The sequence below is a fragment of the Micropterus dolomieu genome, linkage group LG22 (genome assembly GCF_021292245.1).
Source record: "Micropterus dolomieu isolate WLL.071019.BEF.003 ecotype Adirondacks linkage group LG22, ASM2129224v1, whole genome shotgun sequence".
NCBI classification, from domain to species: domain Eukaryota; kingdom Metazoa; phylum Chordata; class Actinopteri; order Centrarchiformes; family Centrarchidae; genus Micropterus; species Micropterus dolomieu.
The window spans coordinates 14291606-14314368 of NC_060171.1; the positions used below are offsets into that span (position 1 = coordinate 14291606).

General features: G+C 40.7%; 4 protein-coding genes across 6 annotated transcripts in view; 2 read left to right on the forward strand and 2 right to left on the reverse strand.

The window, feature by feature from the left end:
- The window catches only part of duox (dual oxidase), a 16121-nt gene extending 11402 nt beyond the window's left edge, over window positions 1–4719 (reverse strand). Inside the window, exons 1-8 of the mRNA XM_046038129.1 lie at window positions 4653–4719; window positions 4464–4547; window positions 4202–4366; window positions 3732–3919; window positions 3318–3519; window positions 2220–2386; window positions 1491–1554; window positions 1045–1141 (exon numbers count right to left, since the gene is read on the reverse strand). Of these exons, the coding sequence (XP_045894085.1) occupies window positions 1045–1141; window positions 1491–1554; window positions 2220–2386; window positions 3318–3519; window positions 3732–3919; window positions 4202–4366; window positions 4464–4547; window positions 4653–4719 (1034 nt within the window). The remainder of the gene's footprint in view (window positions 1–1044; window positions 1142–1490; window positions 1555–2219; window positions 2387–3317; window positions 3520–3731; window positions 3920–4201; window positions 4367–4463; window positions 4548–4652) is intronic.
- On the forward strand, window positions 4533–8508 carry duox2 (dual oxidase 2). Of its 2 annotated transcripts, none has more exons than XM_046038137.1 (9): window positions 4533–4792; window positions 5223–5346; window positions 5734–5920; window positions 6141–6198; window positions 6291–6425; window positions 6704–6911; window positions 7016–7230; window positions 7333–7523; window positions 7906–8508. In XM_046038137.1, the coding sequence occupies exons 3-9, from the start codon at window positions 5774–5776 to the stop codon at window positions 7915–7917; spliced, it is 966 nt and encodes a 321-aa protein (XP_045894093.1). In that variant the 5' UTR covers window positions 4533–4792; window positions 5223–5346; window positions 5734–5773; the 3' UTR covers window positions 7918–8508. The 2 variants fall into 2 exon arrangements, with proteins under 2 accessions (XP_045894093.1, XP_045894094.1); XM_046038138.1 differs by having other exon boundaries at window positions 5737–5920.
- On the reverse strand, window positions 7897–19373 carry apba2a (amyloid beta (A4) precursor protein-binding, family A, member 2a). The gene is made up of 13 exons (XM_046038135.1): window positions 19064–19373; window positions 18653–18764; window positions 14750–15995; window positions 14396–14500; window positions 14098–14137; window positions 13865–14010; window positions 13237–13323; window positions 12936–13121; window positions 12639–12818; window positions 12254–12466; window positions 11387–11506; window positions 11090–11230; window positions 7897–9282 (listed from the first exon to the last, which is right to left on the reverse strand). Exons 3-13 carry the CDS (start codon window positions 15962–15964, stop codon window positions 9211–9213), a joined length of 2505 nt encoding a protein of 834 aa, XP_045894091.1. The 5' UTR covers window positions 15965–15995; window positions 18653–18764; window positions 19064–19373; the 3' UTR covers window positions 7897–9210.
- The window catches only part of fan1 (FANCD2 and FANCI associated nuclease 1), a 6966-nt gene continuing 3333 nt past the window's right edge, over window positions 19131–22763 (forward strand). The window contains exons 1-8 of one of the 2 annotated variants that reach the window (XM_046038134.1): window positions 19131–19198; window positions 19379–20641; window positions 20721–20861; window positions 21525–21726; window positions 21867–22100; window positions 22204–22335; window positions 22423–22531; window positions 22632–22751. In XM_046038134.1, coding sequence (XP_045894090.1) covers window positions 19396–20641; window positions 20721–20861; window positions 21525–21726; window positions 21867–22100; window positions 22204–22335; window positions 22423–22531; window positions 22632–22751 — 2184 coding nt within the window. In that variant the 5' untranslated portion in view covers window positions 19131–19198; window positions 19379–19395. Of the gene's footprint in view, window positions 19199–19224; window positions 20642–20720; window positions 20862–21524; window positions 21727–21866; window positions 22101–22203; window positions 22336–22422; window positions 22532–22631; window positions 22752–22763 lie in introns of those variants that run through there. The other variant, XM_046038133.1, reaches the window with a different exon arrangement.

Consider the following 22763-nt stretch of genomic DNA (forward strand, 5'->3'; position numbering starts at 1 on the left):
GCACAGACGTATGCAAGACATGGGTTTCAGCAGTCGCATTCCTTGTGTCAAGCCACTCTTGAACAAGACACAGCGTCAGAAACGTCTCGCCTGGGCTAAAGACAAAAAGGACTGGACTGCTGCTGAGTGGTCCAAAGTTATGTTCTCTGATGAAAGCAAATTTTTCATTTCCTTTGGAAATAAAGGTCCCAGAGTCTGGAGGAAGAGAGGAGAGGCACAGACTCCACGTTGCTTGAAGTCCAGTGTAAAGTATCCACAGTCAGTGATGGTTTGGGGTGCCATGTCATCTGCTGGTGTTGGTCCACTGTGTTTTCTGAGGTCCAAGGTCAACGCAGCCGTCTACCAGGAAGTTTTAGAGCACTTCATGCTTCCTGCTGCTGACCAACTTTATGGAGATGCAGATTTCATTTTCCAACAGGACTTGGCACCTGCACACAGTGCCAAAGCTACCAGTACCTGGTTTAAGGACCATGGTATCCCTGTTCTTAATTGGCCAGCAAACTCGCCTGACCTTAACCCTATAGAAAATCTATGGGGTATTGTGAAGAGGAAGATGCGATACGTCAGACCTAAAAATGCAGAAGAGCTGAAGGCCACTATCACAGCAACCTGGGCTCTCATAACACCTGAGCAGTGCCACAGACTGATCGACTCCATGCCACGCCGCATTGCTGCAGTAATTCAGGCAAAAGGGGCCCCAACTAAGTACTGAGTGCTGTACATACTCATACTTTTCATGTTCATACTTTTCAATTGGCCAACATTTCTAAAAATCCTTTTTTTTTATTGGTCTTAAGTAATATTCTAATTTTTGGAGATACCGAATTTGGGATTTTCATTAGTTGTCAGTTTTAATCATCACAATTAAATGAAATAAACATTTGAAATATATCAGTCTGTGTGTAATGAATGAATATAATATCCAAGTTTCACTTTTTGAATGGAATTAATGAAATAAATGAACTTTTTGATGATATTCTAATTATATGACCAGCGGTACACTGTGCTGAGGGTGGGGAGGTGGGGGATAAAACATAAAAATACCTCATGTAAACACCAGGTGGGGCCATAGTGATGCCAAATCGTATGGCAGCAGTCTGAAACTCAGGAGAGATCCCCGGGTCAACAAACTTCTGGTAACCTGTAAACGCATAAATCAGAACATAACACGAAACAATAAAAGGAAAACAAAATAACAAAAAGTAAACTCAAAATCATCCAAATGTTCAAAGTGAGACAACAAACGCAGCACAGCTATGAAAATAAAGAGTCATTATCGTGATGGGGTCATCAGATCATTGTCCCTTTAACTTTCTTCAGCTGCGGGTGCTTGTTCAGCAGAAAAAGGAGACTCAGGGTGATGCTTTGCTGACGGAGCACATATTTGTCAAAAACCACCAACGATAGCTCACCTCACCGCGGCTTGTGGTCACCAGTGCATTACCTGTTCCCCTCCACTTGTACGCACACGCACTCTGGCTGAGTCTTACCTGGGTAAGGAGGAAGAGTTTTGTTTCCAAGATATCCAGGCAGCCATTCGTAGAGAGCAATATTCTGTGTGGAAATATAGGAGGGATAAACATTATTGCAGCCTTTTTGAATCCACATGAAAACTGAACTTGTTGCATGGAGTTTGATGATAATACATCCTGCGAATATTATTTTTTAATTGTCTTTTCATCCTTTTTTTTTAATAGTTTCGATAGATAGAAAAAAAGTCTTTTTGTGATTTTTTGATATCACTAATATTTGATTCTAAAGCCTGCATGTTGAAGTGTCCTTGGGCAATCCCAGATTGTTCCTGCATGTAAGTGCGTGAGAATGATTAGTTTCCTTCCAATGAACAGTAGACACTTTGCATGGTAGCCACTGCCATCAGTGTGTGAATGTGAATGTGTGAAAGTGACATGTAAAGTGCTTTGAGTGGTCGGAAGACTAGAAATGCGCAATACATAAGTACAGTCCATTTACCAAATAGTTTCATTAGCTTTTGAAAGAGTAGAAGATAGTAGAAAAAGTCACTAATTGTTGTTCAAGACAGTTCTTGCAAACAGAATTGACTAATCAAACAATTAAGAGATGATGCATTTGCACTTAAACCATTAATTTCATCCATTAAACCACAACCACCTGGTGTTCATGCAACCTCGCTCTTTCCAGAGTGCAAATTAAATCAACGCCTGTGTAGCATGTGGATTACATGGAGACTTTCCTTCTACCTGGAATGTGGCCACAACGGTCTTCCTGGCGTTTTGAAACAGCTTTTCGTCTGCCCACTCTGGGTGTTCCTCATGCAGTTTGGAGGCTATATAATTGTGGTAGCGAAACCAGATAATCCCCTCAGCTGCCGTGAACATGTTCTCATTGGCCCAGGCATTTCCCAACTCTAGACACAGAAAATGGCACAAATTATAGGAAATTCTTCTATTCCATCATGTGAATTAGCTGCAACTCAATAAACAGAGAATAGGCTGTATGTGACGTTTTTTTGCACTGAAAGTAGTACCAAAATTCACAAATATTCTCCACAATATCTTTGTAGTGTCACAATCCCATTTCATTTATTGATGAGGATCTCTGACCACTAATGGAACGATAATTTGGTAATTTGGTTGATAATTTGTTTGTTTTTAAGGACATGACAACAGTGCAGTGACAACAGGAGAAGATCCTCCGCCTCCGCCCCAGATAATCAGATAATAACTAGACACCTTTAACAACACAAGCAACAAAACACTGGTTTCATGACTCCTGAACGGCATCCTCTATGCTATAGAGAGAGGGATTTACTGTGGTGAGTGTGACAAGCCATTTACACAATAATTAAAGAGTCACACGTCAGGCAGGACCTCTCGTGACTCAGACCTGCAAGCTGCAACCCTGATCAAAGCAGACCAGGGTAAAATAAGCCAAACACACACTAAAACATATTCAATCTTATATATTCAATATTATATATGATATATGCATTCAGATAGTTTTGGTGTGATTTGCTAAGATCTATTGTGTTTATTGTTTATTACCATTATGTTTGGGGGCTTTAAAGGCCAAATATTTAATGAGCTCCACTGCTTTGGGCCCCAGCCAACATCTCTTCAATAAATCACATTTAACTATGATTGTTGGTTGGATGTACTGCACTACAGGTAAGAAGGAAATTAATGTATGCGTGAATCGTGCTTTTGATTGAAATGTCCCTTTAATCAATGACATACTGTAGGAGTCAGATTAGTGCACCTGTCAGCAACTAACAGCTCCGCTGGCATATCTATAAAGGCCCCTGATGATATAAATCACCACTGTCTGGTCTGTCTCACCATAAAGGCCATGGGGTCCATGATCGCCTGTAGAGGGGTCAGCGGCGCTCCACATGAAATTGCGTCCTGATTCCTGATTTGGCATGTTCAACTCAGAACCTGAAGACAACAGCCCACCAGAGAAGCTTCTCAGGGAGTCAGACCAGGATGTGGAGGGGCCATAGATGGAGCTGCCATCAATCCATGCTGTCACCAAGTTCACCTGCATGTGTTGTGTTAGTTTTTCTCAAATTATGGCACTTCAGGAAAAGGAAATGTAGGGTAACATAATGTAGGCTAATGCTTACCTCCAGAACTGCCTGAACTGTTATGGTACATACTGTTTACATTTACTGATTGTTTCTGGAGGCTGCAGTTTGGCAAAAACATTAACAAATGTGTTAATTTATATTGAAAACAGTCACTAATCAGCACCTGTGTGCGAGGGTTACTGGGACTCTGGCCGGACTCTTTGTCCCAAGGTCCTCTCTGGAAGGGCAGCAGGACCTTTCCGGTGGCAGTAGGGTCAAAGACGGGGTCACCTTCTGGGACCGGGATGTTCATGAACTCAGGTGGACACCCAGGAGTTCTTGAGTCAAAAATTTCAAAAGTCACATGATAACCTGAGAAGTAAAAATGATTAAAAGTCATTACTACAAAAACATTTACCAAGCAAGTTCAAATGGATGTCTTGACATGTTAGTGTTTTAATGTCTCCTAATTGCAGCTTTAAAAGCAACATCTGACTTAATTTCACTTTTAATGATATTAAAATCGGTAAGATATAGTGGGAAAATAATCTTCTTCACAACAACAGTTCAGTTTATGTCAGTTTGTATTTCACGTTTGGCCACTCATTTATTCATTGTTGCGCTTCAATGCAACAGCATGCATTATATATTTACCAAAGAACAGAGAGAGCACGGTCTGGTTACGTGCTGAGGGAAGACCGGAGGGCCCCGCGGTCAGCAGGCTGCTCAGTCCGCGGGGGTTTGGCAGCTGAGGCTCCTGGAGAGGGTGGTAGACTCCGTCCTGGTAATGCGCGGGCACGAGGCGCACAAGGTGAGAACCTGAGCAGGCACAAACACAGAGCGGTGTCCAGGTGTGTTGGCATGCTGCGCTAATGCTGCTGCCGCTGCTGCACACTTTGGCAGCTCTATGACTTACCAATAGCTCCGCGTCGGGGATATCCCAAACTGTTGTACCAGCCGTCAAATCGCGGAACCTCCCAGGTTATTTCACAGCGTGAATCTGTTCAACACATGTCGAGATTTAAACAGCGTTTCTTACTGTAAATGTCTCAGTTGACTCAGTTAAGTGACTCTAGTATGAAGTTGCAAACTGCTGTCTACTTACGTTCACTGACACAGAGAAGCAAGCCAACCGCTGCACAGATACTCCAAATCCGTTTACGCAAATCCATTGATGCGAGAGATGCTCCTCGGTGCAGTCCGCAGCCAAGAGGAGCGAAGAACTTCTGGAAAGACGAGGTGAAGGTAACTGACATTTACTATTGTATTTCTGTTAGATTCACAGTAATAAAGCCTACTTTGTGGTTTAGTAGTGATTAGAAAAAAAGTCTGGAAGTCTAACTCTACTGTAGCCTACAGGTGAAGCATTTTGTCTGCTTGAATGAACAGCAAAACCTTACAAAACTTTGGCACTGTTCCTATTTGTCATGAATGTAAACCGCAGACATTCGAAGACAATATCCTGTTTCCTCTATCACTTTGCATTTGATGAAAAGATGAATTAGTTTAGTCTTACCCACTGTAGAGGCTGAAATGCAGTGCAGAAGTGGTACAGGTGAGGGATGGTGAACTGCTAAAGCCAACATGTGATGCACACCTTATCACAAACTGTGTGTGACCTGTGTTGCCCAAATGAGAATGGCCATCATCTCTGGATCACACCTCTTTTCCACAGGATTCCAGTCAATGCATCCTCCTCCCCAGTGACAGAAAGGGGGCCAGGGTATAAAAGAAGTGTATGTTTCCTCAACATTAACAGTTCACTCTCACATCTTCACTCATCGTCTTTCAACTGTTGGGTAAGAAAAATCTTTCGGATTTGAAATTTTCTCTGTTTGATTAATTGGTTTTATGTGATACTTTTCTTCTCATTTAGATTCAAATTAATGCATTACAATCAAGACGGGGCTAAGTCAGGGGCACCTATTTACATTACACTGACTGAAGTGGATGTATAGTATTGCATGGCTTTGTGCTGTATACAGATGTATTTATATCTTGCAGGAAACGTAAAAGTGCCAGGGAATGTTGTATGACAAGTTAGATATGGTTTTGCTTAATCATGTGCCATGCTACACAGCAGTAAAATGCCCCATCCTTTATCTACTTTAAAGAACAAGAGCTGCTATCTGTACATCTGGAGGAAACTGAGAACCCAACCACTAACACTGTCTTCACTGTTGCAGTAGTCTAGTCTCAGCTGTGTCCGTAAGATCCGGAGCTAAGATGACTTTCTACGATGACATTTACCCATTCTACCCTCTACAAAGGACCTCCTTCATCTTCAATAGCAGCTTGCTAACTATTATCCTGGTATTCCTTGTGCTAGCAGTCAGTCTTCTTCTCATTCTTCCAGGGATACGAGGGAAGTCGGTGAGTGCAACCCATAAGATAAACTATTTACTCACTGCAATCATGTCACAAAACGTCATAATTGTTGTCCCCTTATAGGGTTGACATTTTTTTAAACTGCAAAATAATGACAACATTTTATATACATATGTTATATATATAACATTTCATTTCAAGTGCTCACCTTTTTCATTCAATTCGTCTGAACTGATTTTGATTCTGCTCTTTTTCTTCCTTTCAGAGGCTGTTCTGGATGTTTAGAATAATTATCAGCTTGTTCATAGGGGCGGTGATAGTGGGTGAGTTTTATATTCTTATCACTGTTGTTGAATAAATCACAAATTTTACTTTTCTTGCCAACATCATTCACCTCTGTGTGCCTCCTCTGCAGCACTCAACTTTACTGACAACTGGGCTGAGGCCAGAGTGACCACTAATGCCACCTACAAGTCTTTCAGCAATGCAGTGGTTAACGCTGAGATCGGCTTGCACGTTGGACTGTACGGCATTAATGTTACACTAAAAGGTGAGTCACTGTTGCTGTTGTCATGTGTAGATTTAATGTAACACACATTATACTGGCAGCTAGATCACTTATTTAGACGTTGACTTAACAGTCTGATCAAATATTCTGGACAAAGTTCTGTCATAAATAGTAAAAACTACAATTCCAGTTTGTGGGATAACATGTCAGTATTCTTGCTCTGCAGTTATATATAGTATTTTTTTTAAATCTATCTTGTAAATTAATTTTCATTTTTTCATAATGCATGTACATACATTTTCCCCTCTTTTCTCTCTTAGGGAATCCTATTGTACAGTTCAATGAGACAATTGACTACAATGAGATGTTCAGCTGGCACAACACTATTGAAAAAGAGTATGAGGAAGCTCTGGAGAAAGGGTTACCTAACCCCATCCTGTACATTGCTGAGAAATTCACCCTCAGCAGCCCATGTGGACTCATCTTTCAGTACAGATACTCTGGACGATACGCCTCTGCAACCCTCTGGTAACATCACTGCTTACAGTTTGGTATTAACATTAATAAACTGTCAGTTTCAGAAGACGGTTGTTAAAAGTAACCAACATTAAATTGTCTGCACACTTTCACAGGACGGCATTTTGCTGCTGGATGCTCGCCAATATCCTCCTCTCCATGCCGGTCATTCTGTATGCTGGATACATGATGATGGCCACCGCTGCCTTCATCTTCTTCGCCATGGCCTCCTTCTCCACCATCATGAATGCGCCACAGTGTGTTTTCTCCATAGGAAGTGACTCCTTTGAAACTGATTACAGCCATTCATTCTGGCTGGCTCTGGCTACAGGTGAAGATAAGAGGCTGCACATTCAGTTCATATGTTTTGTTCATTAAACTGGCATACAAGACCTAAAGGGAGGTGATTTCTACTAACTGACATTTTGTCCAGGTGTGCTGTGCACCCTCATTGGGATTCTGGTGGTGATGTTAAACGTCATAATACCAGAGAAGATGAACGAGGCTTTCAGCATTGGTGTCGACAGTTATGAAGATGAGGACGGATCTTATGGGGAGGGGTACCTGAATTCAGTTTTCCTTAATGAAGTGACAACCTTACCAATGACATCAAATGTCAAGGCGGTAAGTTGGTGACACCCAGAGGGAAGTAATTCCTTTCAACCATCAAGTAACATTTTGCTGCTTGTAAATTGATTTGTCATTTATTTACAAGCAGCAACGGTACATTATTCATTGTCTTTTCATGAATTTGTTGGAAAACTTGACTTTGATATACATTTATTGTTTCAAATTACATATTCAGTTCTACTTTAGGACATTTGAGCAATGTGACCAATGCAGTATAAATAAGGATGCAAGACTATAATAAAATGGATCACTAATATTATGGCCACCACAGCATATACATCCTGAATCCAGAGTGCTGCACTTTTATGTCCATTTATATTTAGTTTCTATTCCTGTGTTGCACTTTGTCCATTTATATTTTGTTTCTGTGTTTTAGGAACATATATGAAGCCGTCCAGGTTTCCCTCAGGGAGCTTTTCCAGAAAATACTTGAAGATATTTTTGCTGAATATGTTACAGATGAGTGTCTAATTTCACAACTGTTTATTATTAATGTTTATTATCTATGTGACCCTCTTAAGTGTTATAATTGATTTAACTGTAAATAGTTGTAAAGTTCATTGTCATGCTGCAGTAGTTGTAAGTACAATATATAAATGTATGGGATCCATACAGTATGTTTATATACACTGATCAATATGGAATATAGATCGGTCATTGTTCAACTCTTTTTTCATTAGCAATTAACAAATGTTATGTAATAACTGATATTGATTACTTTGATGTTTGATAGCCCCTTCAGGATTTCTTGCAATGCATGCATTTTGCCATAGCAACAACATGTGGTTTAATTAGTATAGTTTCTGAGCGGTGTCATCGGTTGAAGTATCTATCTTTCACAGCTTTTGAGATCCAAATAAATGTGAAAACACGAGATGAAGAATGAATACCAAACTGCTTGGATAAGTACAATTGATTCATCTCTAATCCAGGCTAATGTACTTTATGTTTTACAAAATAAAAACAAAACAAACATCAAGCAGTGAGATAGCATTCTTAATGTTCTATAACATTACATTCATTCAGAAATGTATATTTTGATACATTCTTGTACTGTACGCTCTGGTAAAGGTACTGATCACCCATACTCTATGTCTTTGAAAAGTAGGTGTGTCTTTGGCCTTCAGCATCACCATAATACACATAGTTTGGTGCCTTTGTACAGCATATTGTCTTCATTTAATACTTATTGTAATAGATTATCGTCAGATTGAGAATGAATCCCTGGTAATTCTTCATAATAACATGCATATACTGTAGGAGTAATATGGCCTTCCCAACCAAGTCCTTGAGTAATCCAAAGTATTTACAGCAGAAGTACATTTTTAAACTCCATAGACATTATAAAAATGACTAAATAAAAAATAAATGTACTAATTTATCTCTTCATAAGAAAATAATCATGACCTTAAAGCTACTTCTCTTCACACACCAGAAACGCACATACAGTACTACAGACAGAGTATTCACATTGTAAGGCCATTATGACAATGTAATTCAAGATAAAACCTGAAAATGAGAACTGGATGTTCTTTACAGCATAGCAACAAGAGGCCAAAAAAAATAAAATGATAGAAAAATAAATTCTCCTCGTCCCACTGAGCCACTTGTCCATCATCTGTCCATCACCTCCACACGGTCAGACATGCAGAACTACAGTGGGCTGATCCATGCAGGGTCTTTATATGTAGATAGGCGTCTCCTGTCCTGTGAGCAGTCTGAACATCACAGCAGGCATTGTCTTCATGTTGATCTGGCAGACAGGCAGAGATCAGAGCAGCGGGCAAGATTACACAGTCAACTCAAAGAGCCAATTTATAGAGGTACATAAGCACATCACTTGAATCTAGTACTAATTTATTCCAGAGACAAACGACAAATAATTTTGCAAACTTTTTATGGATTTAATAGAAGTAGGAAGAAATTGGGAAAACACACAAATACAATTTCACACCATGTTAACAGCTGGTGAAATGTGTAAGTAATGAAGCAGACCAAGAATGGTTGATAAAAAAGCTTTCCTTGGCCATAAATTAAGCAATTTGTATGCTTTTTCGGGAAATACATTCATTCACTCTCTTTCTGAGAGTTAGATGAGAAAATTTACACCAATCTTATATTTGTACAATAAAAATGAAGCTACAACAGGCAGCTGCTTAGCTTGGCATTAACACTGGAAACATGGGCAAACAGCTAGCTAGGCTCTGTCCAAAGTTAACAAAATGTTCTTACGAGAACACTGGTTAACACAAGACATCTTGTTTGTTTGACCAGCACAGTTCAAACAACACAATGTTGTTTTAGGGTTATGTGACAGACTATTTCCTTGCCCGGTAGAATTCCTACCACTACTTCCTTATAGTCATCCAGCAGAGGACACAAGGAAGTTGTGGAAAATAAATAATCCAGTGCATAAAACCCCACCCATCTACTCCACCCTCAGTATCAGCTTTTTTCCTGACCAGCGCACGCTCAACCGTATGTTAAGAGCTCGTGTTCATCATAGCCATAAATTGCAAGTTAGACAAAGGCTAACTCCTGTAATGCTGCTTTCATTTTCAACTGTACACATGCACATTATATGATAACCATGTTAATGAGGCTGCTTACTCGTACTGTGCATACTATGTACACCATTAGGATGACTACAGGTATGTTGAATTGTGTGTCTGCATGTGTATGAGTGACAGATTGTCTATGTACTATGTTATTGTATTTTAACAGCATACTGTATGTGTCAGACAAATTTACCTCACAACAATAAAGTCTATCTTATCTTACCTTATCTTCTAAAACTGAGTCTTTCCTTTCCTGTGTCACGGAGCGCTTGTTCAAGGTGGGGTTGGGTTTGTTAAAAATATTACGAGTAAGCTCTAGACCTGCTCCACATGAAAAGTGCAATGAGATAACTTTTGTAATGAATTGGGGCTATGTAAATAAATACAATTGGATTTAATTGAGTTAGAAGTCATTTTTACATTCCAGTTTTTGTGATGATTAAACAAACAAAATATAATGTGTTAATCAGTATGTTTCAGGGGTGCTGGTAGGCAGCCGTTTCCCCCTGTTTGCAGCCTTTATGCTAAGCTAACATCTGCTGGTAGTAGCTTCATATTTATGGTACAGACATGACAGGGGTGTCTAACTTCTCATTTAATCCTCAAGAAGAAGGCGGATAAGTGTATTCCTCAGATGTCAAACTGTTCTTTTAAAACACAACATTCATTTTTGTGTCGGTAAGGATATGAACTTTAATTTGAAGAACTGACCAAAAGGAAATACGTTTTCTCAATCATCGTTCTTCTGCTATATTTTATCTTCTTCTCCATAGAGATTTAAAATATTTAGCTTTTACCTTTTTACCAAGGTTTTATTGATTTTAGTTAGTGATTAAATGCATGCTGTAGTCCTGTATGTTTCCAATAATCTGGGCCTGGAACCACGCTACGTAAAACTGAACTAATCTGTATGTATATCTTTAAAAGGCCTGCATGGTACAGTGATTTGTGTGGTGCAGTAATCAGTGAAAATTGCCATCTTGTAGCATGAGGAGTGCTTACCTCACCCACTGAGACAGACAGGGTTTGAACAATCTTCTCATGTGCCATGGCAACAACACTCTGACCATTTATTTCAATGATTCTGTGTCCAACACGAACACCGCCTCGCTCAGCTATGCCACCTCGCATCAGACTGCAGATCTGAGGATGTGAAAAAGACACTTTATATGTCTCTGCGTAGTATACAGCACAATCCTCACTCTTTCAAAACAGTGGCGCTCTTCAGAAGTTGGCAACCGTTCATTTTGAGCCTCAACCTAAAGTTGTCGTGCTTCATACTAACAAGGGCTTACTCACAATGCCATTCTGCACACTGAAACCAAGCTGGAACTTGAGATCTGGTCTCTTGATGAGGACAGTGGTGACAGGAGGGCAGCTCACAATACTCAGCTTTACCTTCACCTGATTCTTCAGACCCTGAACCGTGTCCACAAAAAACAGAAAAACATATTAGCATTAGTCATTTTAAATAAAGTTTCTTACTTTCCAAAACAATGAATGTATCCCACTAACAAGTATTACCTGAAGCCACAAGCTTATTCCTCTGTGTCATAAAGCTTCATTGGTGTCCCAAAAAATATTAAAAACATGATTTGTGCAGTTTCTTTTCTTTTAATCCGACATACATCATCCTGCCTGTTTGAGAAGTGTTTGCTAACTAAAAGGAAATTCATTAGCCTATTTTTCAAACGAAAGTAATTTATTTATTTGTTTTTTTTATTTACTTACATCTTTCAGTAGCAACCAAAGGTTTTTGGGGACCACAGACTTCTGAGAGTCAAAAAGAACTGAGAGATGGACTAATGAAAATTTCCAGCCTTGTCCATTACTATTTTGTTAAGAATGTATGTGGTGTTTCATCGTGTTATTGCATGATTGTGTGGATGGAATAACTCACTTAGGATGTTATATTTTCATGATTCACCCAAACATTTATTCATTCATGTGTTTTGTCCATCCACGTAATTCTTTTGAGGGTCATCTAAGGCTGTAGTCTCCCTCAGTGTGCAAGTAGAAAACAGGGGGACAACCTACAGGTCACCAGTCCATCATAGATCTTATAAAGACACTCAGATCCATCTATTACCACCCACTGCCATTTTCTGATTAAAACATTTCCTTAGGGAGGACTGAATGATCACTGAACATGGAGGTGGCTGATACCTTGATGATGCCCTGACAGGTGGCAAGTGGCAGCCCTACTAGGCTGGTGTCATTTATGGACATAATCTGGTCCCCAACACTGAGTTTTCCGGAGCGAGCTGCAGGGCCACTGTTCAGCATACTGGCCAGGATGACGGTGGGCAGAATGGAGCCCCAACCAGACTCCACAATCACCACACCGAGGTTCTCCCCTTTCTGCTTCTCCACATACAGCTGGAACACAAAACAAGAAAGGATTTCTTAATACTTCTCAAGCACATTTTAAATTTAAAAAGACATGTCAGGGTTTATAGGATTTGTGGGATTCCGGTACAGCCATTTATGGTAAGGGAAATCCATTTTTCATCATCCAGAATTTACCCGGTCAAATAAAAAAATGCCGCACCTCTTTACAATTGTCTGAGTTTGAGAAATGGATGAGGTCATCGTGGTACATTTCTTGGGAGTTGATGATGTCACTGTATTGTTTCTGGCTCAAGTCAGTTGGGTTGATGCCATTGGCTCGTAGGAACTCTCTGTAGGCCACGCTAAACGCCTGACCGATGGACTGTGCAATGAGCTGTGCCTGTGGAAAGGGGAGTGTTTGGGGAAAACTACTCACAGTGGTTTAAGTGACCAGGAAAACAAATATCTAAAAACAAATTATAAATGCAAAACTAAAAATGTACAATTAAACACTTACATCCTCTGACTCAAAAACATAGCAGATCATCCTGTACTGACTCTTCCCTTCGCAGGCAGAGTCAGGGGATTCTGAGAAATCCTCTGATGAGGCCTGACACATGCGCCTCCGTGCCATCAGAACCACAATACTGCCAATGTCGGCGATATAGGAGATGGTACGCAAGGCACTGTCCATCATTGTCTCCTACGTGGAGCAAAAATAATGTCAATCATTACTCACTATGTCTGTAGATAGATTCACTAAAAATGATTAAACACAGAAGGGGAACTGAATCAACACACAACGATCAGTTACTAACCTGTGTGTCAGCATTCAGCACTTTCACAGCTTTAGTGGAGATAAACAGGTCCACTTCTGTCATCATTTGAGAGTCTTCATCTTGGCTCTGTTAAATAAATAACAAATTGTTTTAATCAGATGTTTTATATATATATATATTTTATATATTCTGTACTTAAATCACACTAACACGGGCAAGTGAGCAAAAAAAGGTATACAACAGCTCCACTATGTGGTAAAGAAATGACACTGCTGTAGCCCAAGTCAGCTGCTATTACATGTACATGTACACTTAAAAATTCCATTCATTTGTTGAAATCCAAATCAAAAGGCACTGAGCTGAACAAGTGTCTTGCTCTTCTACCCAGAGACATCAATTTTGAGTCTTAAACCTGCAAAAAGTCAGTATCTCTGTTTGGTGGCTAGAGCGTTAAAAGCAACTTGATGTAAAGATCCAGGTAACCACCAAATCCTAAATGATTTCTCCAGGACACAAGGCTAATCTATTTGCCAGATTTCTTTGAAATTTGAAATTTTGAGACAAAGAAACGGGAAGAAATTGCACATTAACCTCTTTGGCAGATTTGAATATTCAAAAAATCTAATCAATAGATGCTAACAACCGCCTCTGTGAAGAGAAGGAGTACCTTAATATGACTAACAGCTTCATGGGCCTGGGACATGCGAACAGACTTGGATGGATTTTTATCAGACAACACCTGAGTGCAGCCAAGGTAGTTAGCAGCAAAGATGATCCCATCAATAAGATCTTCTGGCTCACAGGGACCTGGGACTAAGCAGCAGAACAAAAAGGCTCTAATTAAAAAAAACTGTAATGTGCTGCAAAGAAAACTATGAATGAGTATTATGAGACAATTACCATCCTCAAAGCTGGGGAAAGCAGCGGCTTCTTGTGTTTTCTTTGAAATAAGTTGACATGTCAGTAAGTTCGACTCCAGTGGAAAACCTTTTTATGGTAATAATACTTGAGAAGACTTTCTGCCATTAATTATCACAGCAAATATTTGTGAGTATTGTGGCGAATATATATTACAAAAGCATTCTCCAAACTTTAGTGTGAATACTGAACAATGTAAAACAGCTGTTTGTTAGCAAAAAACACATCTTTGACTAATCAGATATTGGCTGAATCCTGCTGTTGTGTAATAAGTCTTTACCTTGGCTGTGTTGCTCTCCTCTGCAGGGACGAGCTCTGGACATTGATGCCCCCTTGGCTGCTCTGGCACGTCCTCAGCTATCACAGCTGAGCTTGGCTTCTCACCCTGTTGTATACAAACATCTGCTTTAACTTAGGCAAGCCTTGTTTGAAATTTTTCTTGCTGTCCTTTGTAGATAATAATCCAATGGGGAAAAAGGTGACAAAGACTATTTGTGGCAAAGCAGGTACTGCAATTCAAATCTTGCTTAATTCTCTCTGGAACACAGTGCTGGTAGATTGTATAGAAACACCAACAAACACAGGCCACAGGGGATGAGATCTGACAAAGACCTGGCCTTTTTGCATTGGTTACCTGCTGAGGTTTCTCTGGCCGTGTTTGCCTCTCCTCAAGAAGCTCCCTCTGTTGCTCCGGTGTGTGATGAGGAGCCAGGGATGGTTTGATAACCCTAGGTTCGCTCTCCAGGCTGTTAGCAGAGAGGGGAATGGGTCTGGGAACAGGAGGAGTCTCTATACGAGGCTGGGCTTTCTGGGTGTCGGCAAGCGACCGAGCATGGGAACGACGAGGTGGTGGAGGGGGATGTTGTTTACTGGAACCAGACCTAGCTTTGGTCCGCACAGCAGCTTTTTTGCCGTCCTTTGACGAGGTCTTTGGACGCTGTTCAGAGCTGTTGGTCGTGCATCCTTTCATGCCAGAGACAATCTGCTCAGTGTCCTCTCCTGTTCCCTTCCTCCCTCTGCCTTTACCCTGCCTTTCTTTCTCCTTTGGACCCATGTGAGACGACTCACACTTCTTATTGGCTCCTGGGATATTATGATTTATTGCGACTCGAGAGTCATCTTCTCTTTCCCTTTTTTCATCACCTCCCTTTCTAATTCTTTCATTCCCATTGTCCTGATAAAGGGCTTGAACACTGTTCTCTGTCTCCTCTAAATCCTCTATAAATTTAGCCCCATCCAGCACCTCTTCTATCTCGTCTCCGTCACTGAAGAAGAACCTGTTCTCCTGGCCCTTTTCTACCTCCCTCTCTGCTTCATCCCCAGCAGTCGGAGCACAATGCGACCTAAAGCGACGGCCTGTCTTGTAAGGCTTAGTGTCTGATTGTGATCCCTCGAATATTTCTGTGCCATGATGAAGCCTGGGAGGCAACTGGTCAACAGCACTGCTGTTCTCATTAATATCATCACCTACTGCATGCTTTATATAGCCAGCATCCTCGGGACAGTACTGTTTGTAATACATCATGTCCACGACGCACTCCCTGTTTAAATGCAGCACCTGATCATAGTCCTGCTCAACATCAGAGCCCACGTTGTCATACTCAGAGCAGGTGTCTTCCATGTCTTCAGGACTACGGTCACAACTCATGTAAAAGTGGTTTGCAGGGTAAGGAGGAGTCAGCTGGTCATTGTTATCATCCTTCAAGGTACACGGTGGTTGCTCAGACGTCTCCTTCACCAAATCTTGCTGCTCTTCTTGGCTCCGTTTTATGAGTTCTGGACCGGGGCAGGGTGGAGGGCTGGGAGCCAATATTTTGGAAATGGTTCCTGGCCTCTTTCCATGAGCCATAACCGGCCCTGTAAACCCACTACCCTCAACCCTGTGAACATTAATAGATAAACAAAATTAGATTTCTGAGATGCTTGCATTATGCTCTCTGTAAATTTTCACTTGATATCTTCAACAGCACATTCATATTCTGTTACTGCCTTTTATTCAAATAAATCACTAAACAAATATTACATTTTATAAGAGAACTCACACAAATCAAATTTCTTCACTGGAACCAACATTATGTAAAACTAAACTGCCTCTCCTTCTATAAATACACACATAATTTAGCCAATACGATTCCTTTTCAGCTATAATACAACCTCTTTCCTTGTTTACTTTGCAAGCTTTAACAATACAACCCAACAACACATTCCCAGAGCATCTCTGAAGCACTCCACACCATTCCAGATTCAAACAACATATGATCAAAGATTCTTTTGCACACTTACACAAACATTTAGAATGAGATTCCCTGCTATATCAGAGCAAATGTCTCTAGTTCACACGAACACAGAAACAATCCCTACTTCAAGGAAAAACTTATTAAAGTCATAATAATGTAATGTAATAATGTCTATTACTTCTACACCATCTAACACATGTGCCTTTTATCTGTGGTGACTGCTGATGTTGTTTGTTATCTGTCATCTTGTTTTGTTGTGTCTGCTCTAATTTCGCCTTGACATCCTGCAGAACTGCAAGTGAGTCAGGCCAGTAGCATGTGATGTTTTTCTTATGTAAAATCACTGTTACCTATTCCAGTCAAAGTGTACCCTCATTTACAAACTCATCCCTGAAACATTTATATAATGTGTTTAGTGTGGGAGCCAGATTTATGACCCATGACTTGTGTCGTCTGAGGAGACCGTTTATGAAATAGTACATCATTCTTATGACATCTAAAAAGCATCCCTGAATGGATGTTTGACCTGGACTTAGGCACAACACAACATCCTATGTACTGGCAAATGAACAGATAAGTTCCATAAGAATGTCAATGTAGATTGTTGAAAATGTATTTGCACTCTTTGTCGCTTTCATGATTTCTTTTAGTTGTTTAAGGAGTCAAACAGCAACAAAAAAAGAAAAGATACAAATCACAACACAGTTACACTGAATCAAACAAGGTCATAAAGCACTATAGAGCTGAATTGATTCATTAATTAATCAGTTAGTTGATTGACAGAAAGTTTTCCTAAGTTTCTGTGATAGTCACTTGAACATCTTTGAGTTCTGGACTGTTAGTCAGACTAAAAAAGCAACTTAAAATTGTCAATGCTTGTGCTCTTGGAAAATGTGATTTCAAATTATTTTTATAAATATTCTGTAGACCAAACAATTAATTGATTAATCAAGACACACAAGATATGGGATGGCTGCCTCACTGTGTTGGTGCGCACTGTTTTGTCTTGTTTTGTTGGTGTTACATTAACGTAAAGTCTCCTCATCAGACTCACTGCATTTCTTATTGTCTCTGCTGATTGCACAAATTCTCTATACTTAATACTTTGAGCATCTAGACATTACATACTCTTCGTTTTAAATACTATCCAACTCTTTTTATTTTAAAAAACAGATATATTTTACATATTTGTTTAAATATGTTTTGTACTGTAAATGTCTACTTTATGTATAATTCTTGACTTTAGCAGTACTTGTTATTTTTCTTCTTTCTTTTACAATAGTTAAACCTGATTCTGAAAAAAATAATTGTCAGATTGACTGAAATAATAGTTAGTGGCAGCCCTACAGCACTGCATACAGACAACATCAACAAATGGATATTAAGAGTGAGTATATTCAATAAAATAAATACTAATCCTATGAATTTTACATACATTGTTACACATTGATCAATTGATTAGAGTCATATATTTGTTATTTTAAACAAATGAAAGGCAAATACCCCCCGAGATGTGATAGAGATCCACCCAGTCTAAACATGTCAACACCCTCATCTGAATATGACCCGTAAGCTTGTGGCTGAACTGGAAAAACGCTTCTGGATGTGATTTAGCTTTAACACACTAAACACAATAAATCCCCACTGTTCACAGATTTGATCAGATGATAATGCAACTGAGATTATTATGAGCACAAAAACCTAATCTCCCCCTATCCCCTCCGTAGTATTACAAGCGGACCTTATCTTGACCTCTCCATGGTGCTGAAGTGTTAATTAAAAACAATAAGGTTTATAATAGGCTTGGATTGAGGATCGGCATTTAAGATTTCACGCCCTGCCCTTGGCGTATTTGTGGTGGCATTTTATAAACGCATTACGCCGAACTTTTGCCGCAGCTGCAGGAGTGGTTGTTGTGGTTGCTCCGGTTTCCCCACAAGTGTACGCCGCATTCCCATCTGCCAACATAAAATAATCGGATGTTTTCCTGCGCATATAGCACGCGGTGATAGAACTGATTCCCTCCACACATGCACACACACACATACACACACACTGCTGTTTTCACCATCTGTAAGCAATATTATCCTGTTGGTGCAATTCACATCGACCTTGATTTGAAGCATCGAGACTGCACCATGCTGACAACCAGCTTAAAGGGCTGATGTAGTACCAGAGGAGCACATCTCAGCTTTGTCTTCAGCCCTGCTATCGGGAGCCACATCAGGCCTTTATGCATCTCTACAAAATTTGTTTTTTACATGTGGGCCCATACTTGGATAATTCCGCGTGGCACTTACCAACATCAGTCCTGTCGGCGCCCTCCTTGTAAAAATGCCCGTGTGCTGATCAGATCAGATTGCTCTCCGGAATGGTGATTTTTGAATAAAAGCCGCACAGCAGCCCAGGAACCTGTGTAGAAAATACACCCCCCATCATGTGCTCACTGCTCTGTTCTCCCAACAAATAACAGTGAGAGGCATATTTGAGTACGTAGTAAAACATACGTCTAAATAACTTACCCACATCATTTTAATTTAAATCAGTTAAACAATATTTATTTCTTACAGCCCAGATATTTAAGCATGTGCCAAGGTGTCATTTGTAAATACGGTAAATCGTATTTGTTATCATTTACTTAAAAAAACATTTTTTTTTAAATATACACATAAATATTGTACATTTTAAACAACATTTTTGATTTATTTTACCTTGGCCTTAGGTAGGTTAGGTATAAATAATCGATGTAGTTGCGATCGATTACTTCACCCTAGAAGGCATTCTGCGCTCTGCTGGTTAAGCCTGGGAAGCGGGACCGTTGTTATCGTGCAGCCCTTCTGTCACCGGTAAGTTAGCTTATGTTTTGAACCGTTGGTTGTCTTTATATTAATGTATTTGACGATTTTCTAATGCAGGCGTGAAGCCACAAAAGCTACAAATATGTGACAGTTTAAAATGATTTTTTTCTTTCTTGGTTAAGTTAGCATTTAAGGTTAGCTAAACAGCATTATCGACCCTGTCCAAAGCTATAGTTCTCCTGAGTATGCAGCAAAGAAAAACGCGAAGGTTTTCATCGAGCAGCAGCTCTTCTGCCTGCACCATGTCCGAGAGAGCCACCAAAGACAAACTCAAGCGAAGTCTGTCTTTGTCCAAGACTAAGAAGAAAGCCGATGCCAAAACTGGGATTTCTGCCAGTGCAGCCACCACAACTCCAATCACGTCGTTCTTCAGCAGCCAGCCTCCACCCAAGCTGGCCTGCCCCCTGTGTGGCCAGTTGGTACCAAGATTCAAGATCAATGATCACATTGATTTGCAATGTCAGAACTTTGAGAGAGGAGACAGCAGTGCCGCAACAGCAAGTAATAGTGTTGTGGCAAGCATCCAGCTGTCACCCAGAAGGAATCCCGAGAAGTCCCCAGAGCCGGGTCCAAACAGAGAACAAGAGGTCAAAGAGACCAATACCAGCCCTTATTTCAAAAAGACTAACTTTCAGCAGGCACCACGGGAGATAAACCGTAAAAGCGTGGTCAGGACGATTGACCTGGGAAGCCTCTCCTCCAAGTTATCGAGGATATCTTATAAGGGACCTGAGAGGACACAGCCAGATAATAAACATGCACCAACGTATCCTGAAAAGGAGATCTATTCTTCTGAGACTCTCTGCAGCAGCTCACAGAAGGAAAATCTTCTGATTGATACTTTAGGAGATAAAAACGACTGTGTGACAACAACCAGTGCAGACCCTCCACTAGCTGTGGAAAATCTGTCATGTCCAGATAAAAGACACTATCTTGAACACAAAGCATCTAAATCAGAGACTGTGCAAAAACTGCTTACTCCAAAGCTGCATGCTTCTTCCTCCAAACTAGCAAAGAGAAAAAAGGAAACAACTTCCACCGGTAGGGGGTCTTATTTGAGAAAGAAAGCAAAATATGAGGGGAGCAGCAGAGAGACAGAGGAGGTGTTTTCTAATGAAAGTATAGCAGAGGCAACTGATACGGCCCAGCTTAAAGCTGAGGTACCTTCTACTACTACTTGTGACCCCCCCCTGAGTTCACAGGAAACATATGAGAAAAGTGATGCAGCGGTCAATAATGATTCACTGCCAGATTCTGGTCCCGAGAACGGCACTAGTGACCATGCTGCTGAGAGCTCACCCCCCCCACGGCTTCCCTACTACCTCCGTAACTTCCGGACCGTACTACAAGCTGTGCTGGAGAATGAGGACGACAGGGCATTGTTCGACCAGCATGATATGTCATTCGTACATGCATTTGAGAAGCTCTCAGGTATGCCAAAATATGACTCAGTCACTGTTAATTAATGTAAGTAAAGCCTCATCACTCACATGTATTTTTCCTCTCAAAGTCATGGGGCAGAAGCTCTATGTGAGACTCTTTCAGAGGAAACTGAAGTGGCTCCAAGTAAATAAACTGGATTATGAAGAGATATGCAGTGATCTGGGACCTGTTGCTGAGGAGCTGGTTCGAGGTGGTTTTCTACAGACCGGTACATTACATATATTTTGACATTTTGGAGCATCTTTAGGAGAGTTAACGAAAAGCTCTTGAATTATTGACATAGTTATGCTGTTGAAGGCTGATATTCATGTTCCGATCCCCCGCTCTTCCTGTCCATTTGTCTAAGTGTCCTTGATCAAGACACTGAGCCCCAGGTTGCTCCCGATGGGTATGCCAGCACCCTGCAGGGAGACTGAGAGGCAAAACTGTAAAGCACATTGTCAGTTACCTACCCCAGCTGCAGCAACAAACATACAGTCAACATAAATAAATGTAGAAATATATAAATATGGAATAGAAGAACAACGTTGCAGATATATACATGTGCATTATTCTGGGTCTGTGCCATGCAGACGTAATGCAACGGAAGAGAATATTGTGTACATATAAATATATAAACTGATAACATAAAAATATACAACAACAAAGATCAGCAATCAACAATAAGTGTGTGCAACATGCCAGGTCTGTGCCTGACACGAGTTGAAACAGTATTTACATGTGCAGAGACATTTGTATTTGTAACTTTGTTTTGAAAAGTGATATACAAATAAAGCATATATAATAAAATACGTATGTTATCCTGCTGAAACCACACCACATCACTCCAAGGTTTTCTTTTGTTCTCCTATGCTGTTTTTGTGTATCAAAGAAAATGACCTCCAGGAGTTAAGCGAGGCTCTGGATCTCCTGCCTGCTCCTGAACTCAAAGCTCTGGCTAAGACGTTCCATCTGGGCAATTCTGGGACTCAGAAACATCAGCTAGTGGATGGACTTCTCCGTCTGAGCAGGCAGAAATCCCTCTTCTCTCTGACCTCTGCACAAAACAACATTGGGGCTGTCATTCTCAAAAGGTGCGATGATCAAACACATTGTGTTCATTCACAGTAGTAGCTATGGATAACTATGACCTTGATGGCTGAGAATCTTCACAGACATTCACAGTAATTGTTTCGCAGTAATGATCTCACCCATGTTCTCTCTAACTTTAAAGGGCAAAGCAGCTTGCAGGTTTCTGTGTGCGTCTTTGTCTTGGTCCTCGGGCTGTCTTCTCTCGCATCCTTCTACTCTTCTCTCTGACGGACACCATGGATGAGGAGGAGACGGCGGCTGGTGGGCAGAACCAGCTCTTCACCATCCTGCTGGTCAACTCAGGACGCCTGGCCTTCCCAGACTACACAGTGCAGCGCGCATCCAAGGTGTTCAGGGACAGAGAGGATCTTATCAGGTGAGGGTCTGCTAAAGAATTCTGTTGAGTTTATATTTCATATATGCAGGACGGCCAGGAATGAATACTCTAATGATACTAATGATTCCATCCATCACACCAGATATGAAGCCTCCATGCGAGCCCTGCAAGAGGTAGTCTCAGCTATGCAGGGAGGTCAGTGGGAAGAGGCCATGGAGCTTTATAGTGCTGCCAAAAGTGCCTGGCAGGAACTGAGGAAAAAACATGACCTCAGGTGACATAAATCTACTAATTTGCTTCTGTCTAAACACTCAGTCTCTGAATATTGTTTAAAGTTAATGTTATCATTGTGTTGGATTAGTCACCAGCAGGAGCTACCTGTGTTCCTGCGCAGCTTCACCACGGGATGGGCTTACACTCGCATCTTGTCCAGAGGAGTGGAGATCTTGCAGAGGCTACGTCGCTATGAGGTTTTCTGACCATATCCATTCACACTCTCACACAAATTCAAGTACTCATGAAGTTATGTCATAGTTAAAAATGTTAAAGGGGTTTACTTTTGTGTGACAGGAAGCAGTAGAGGAGCTGCGGTCCTTACTGTTACAGTCTGTTTACTGTCCTGACAGCCGTGGGCGATGGTGGGACAGACTGGCACTAAACCTTCACCAGCATCTGAAGAAACCCGAGCAAGTGAGCACCAGC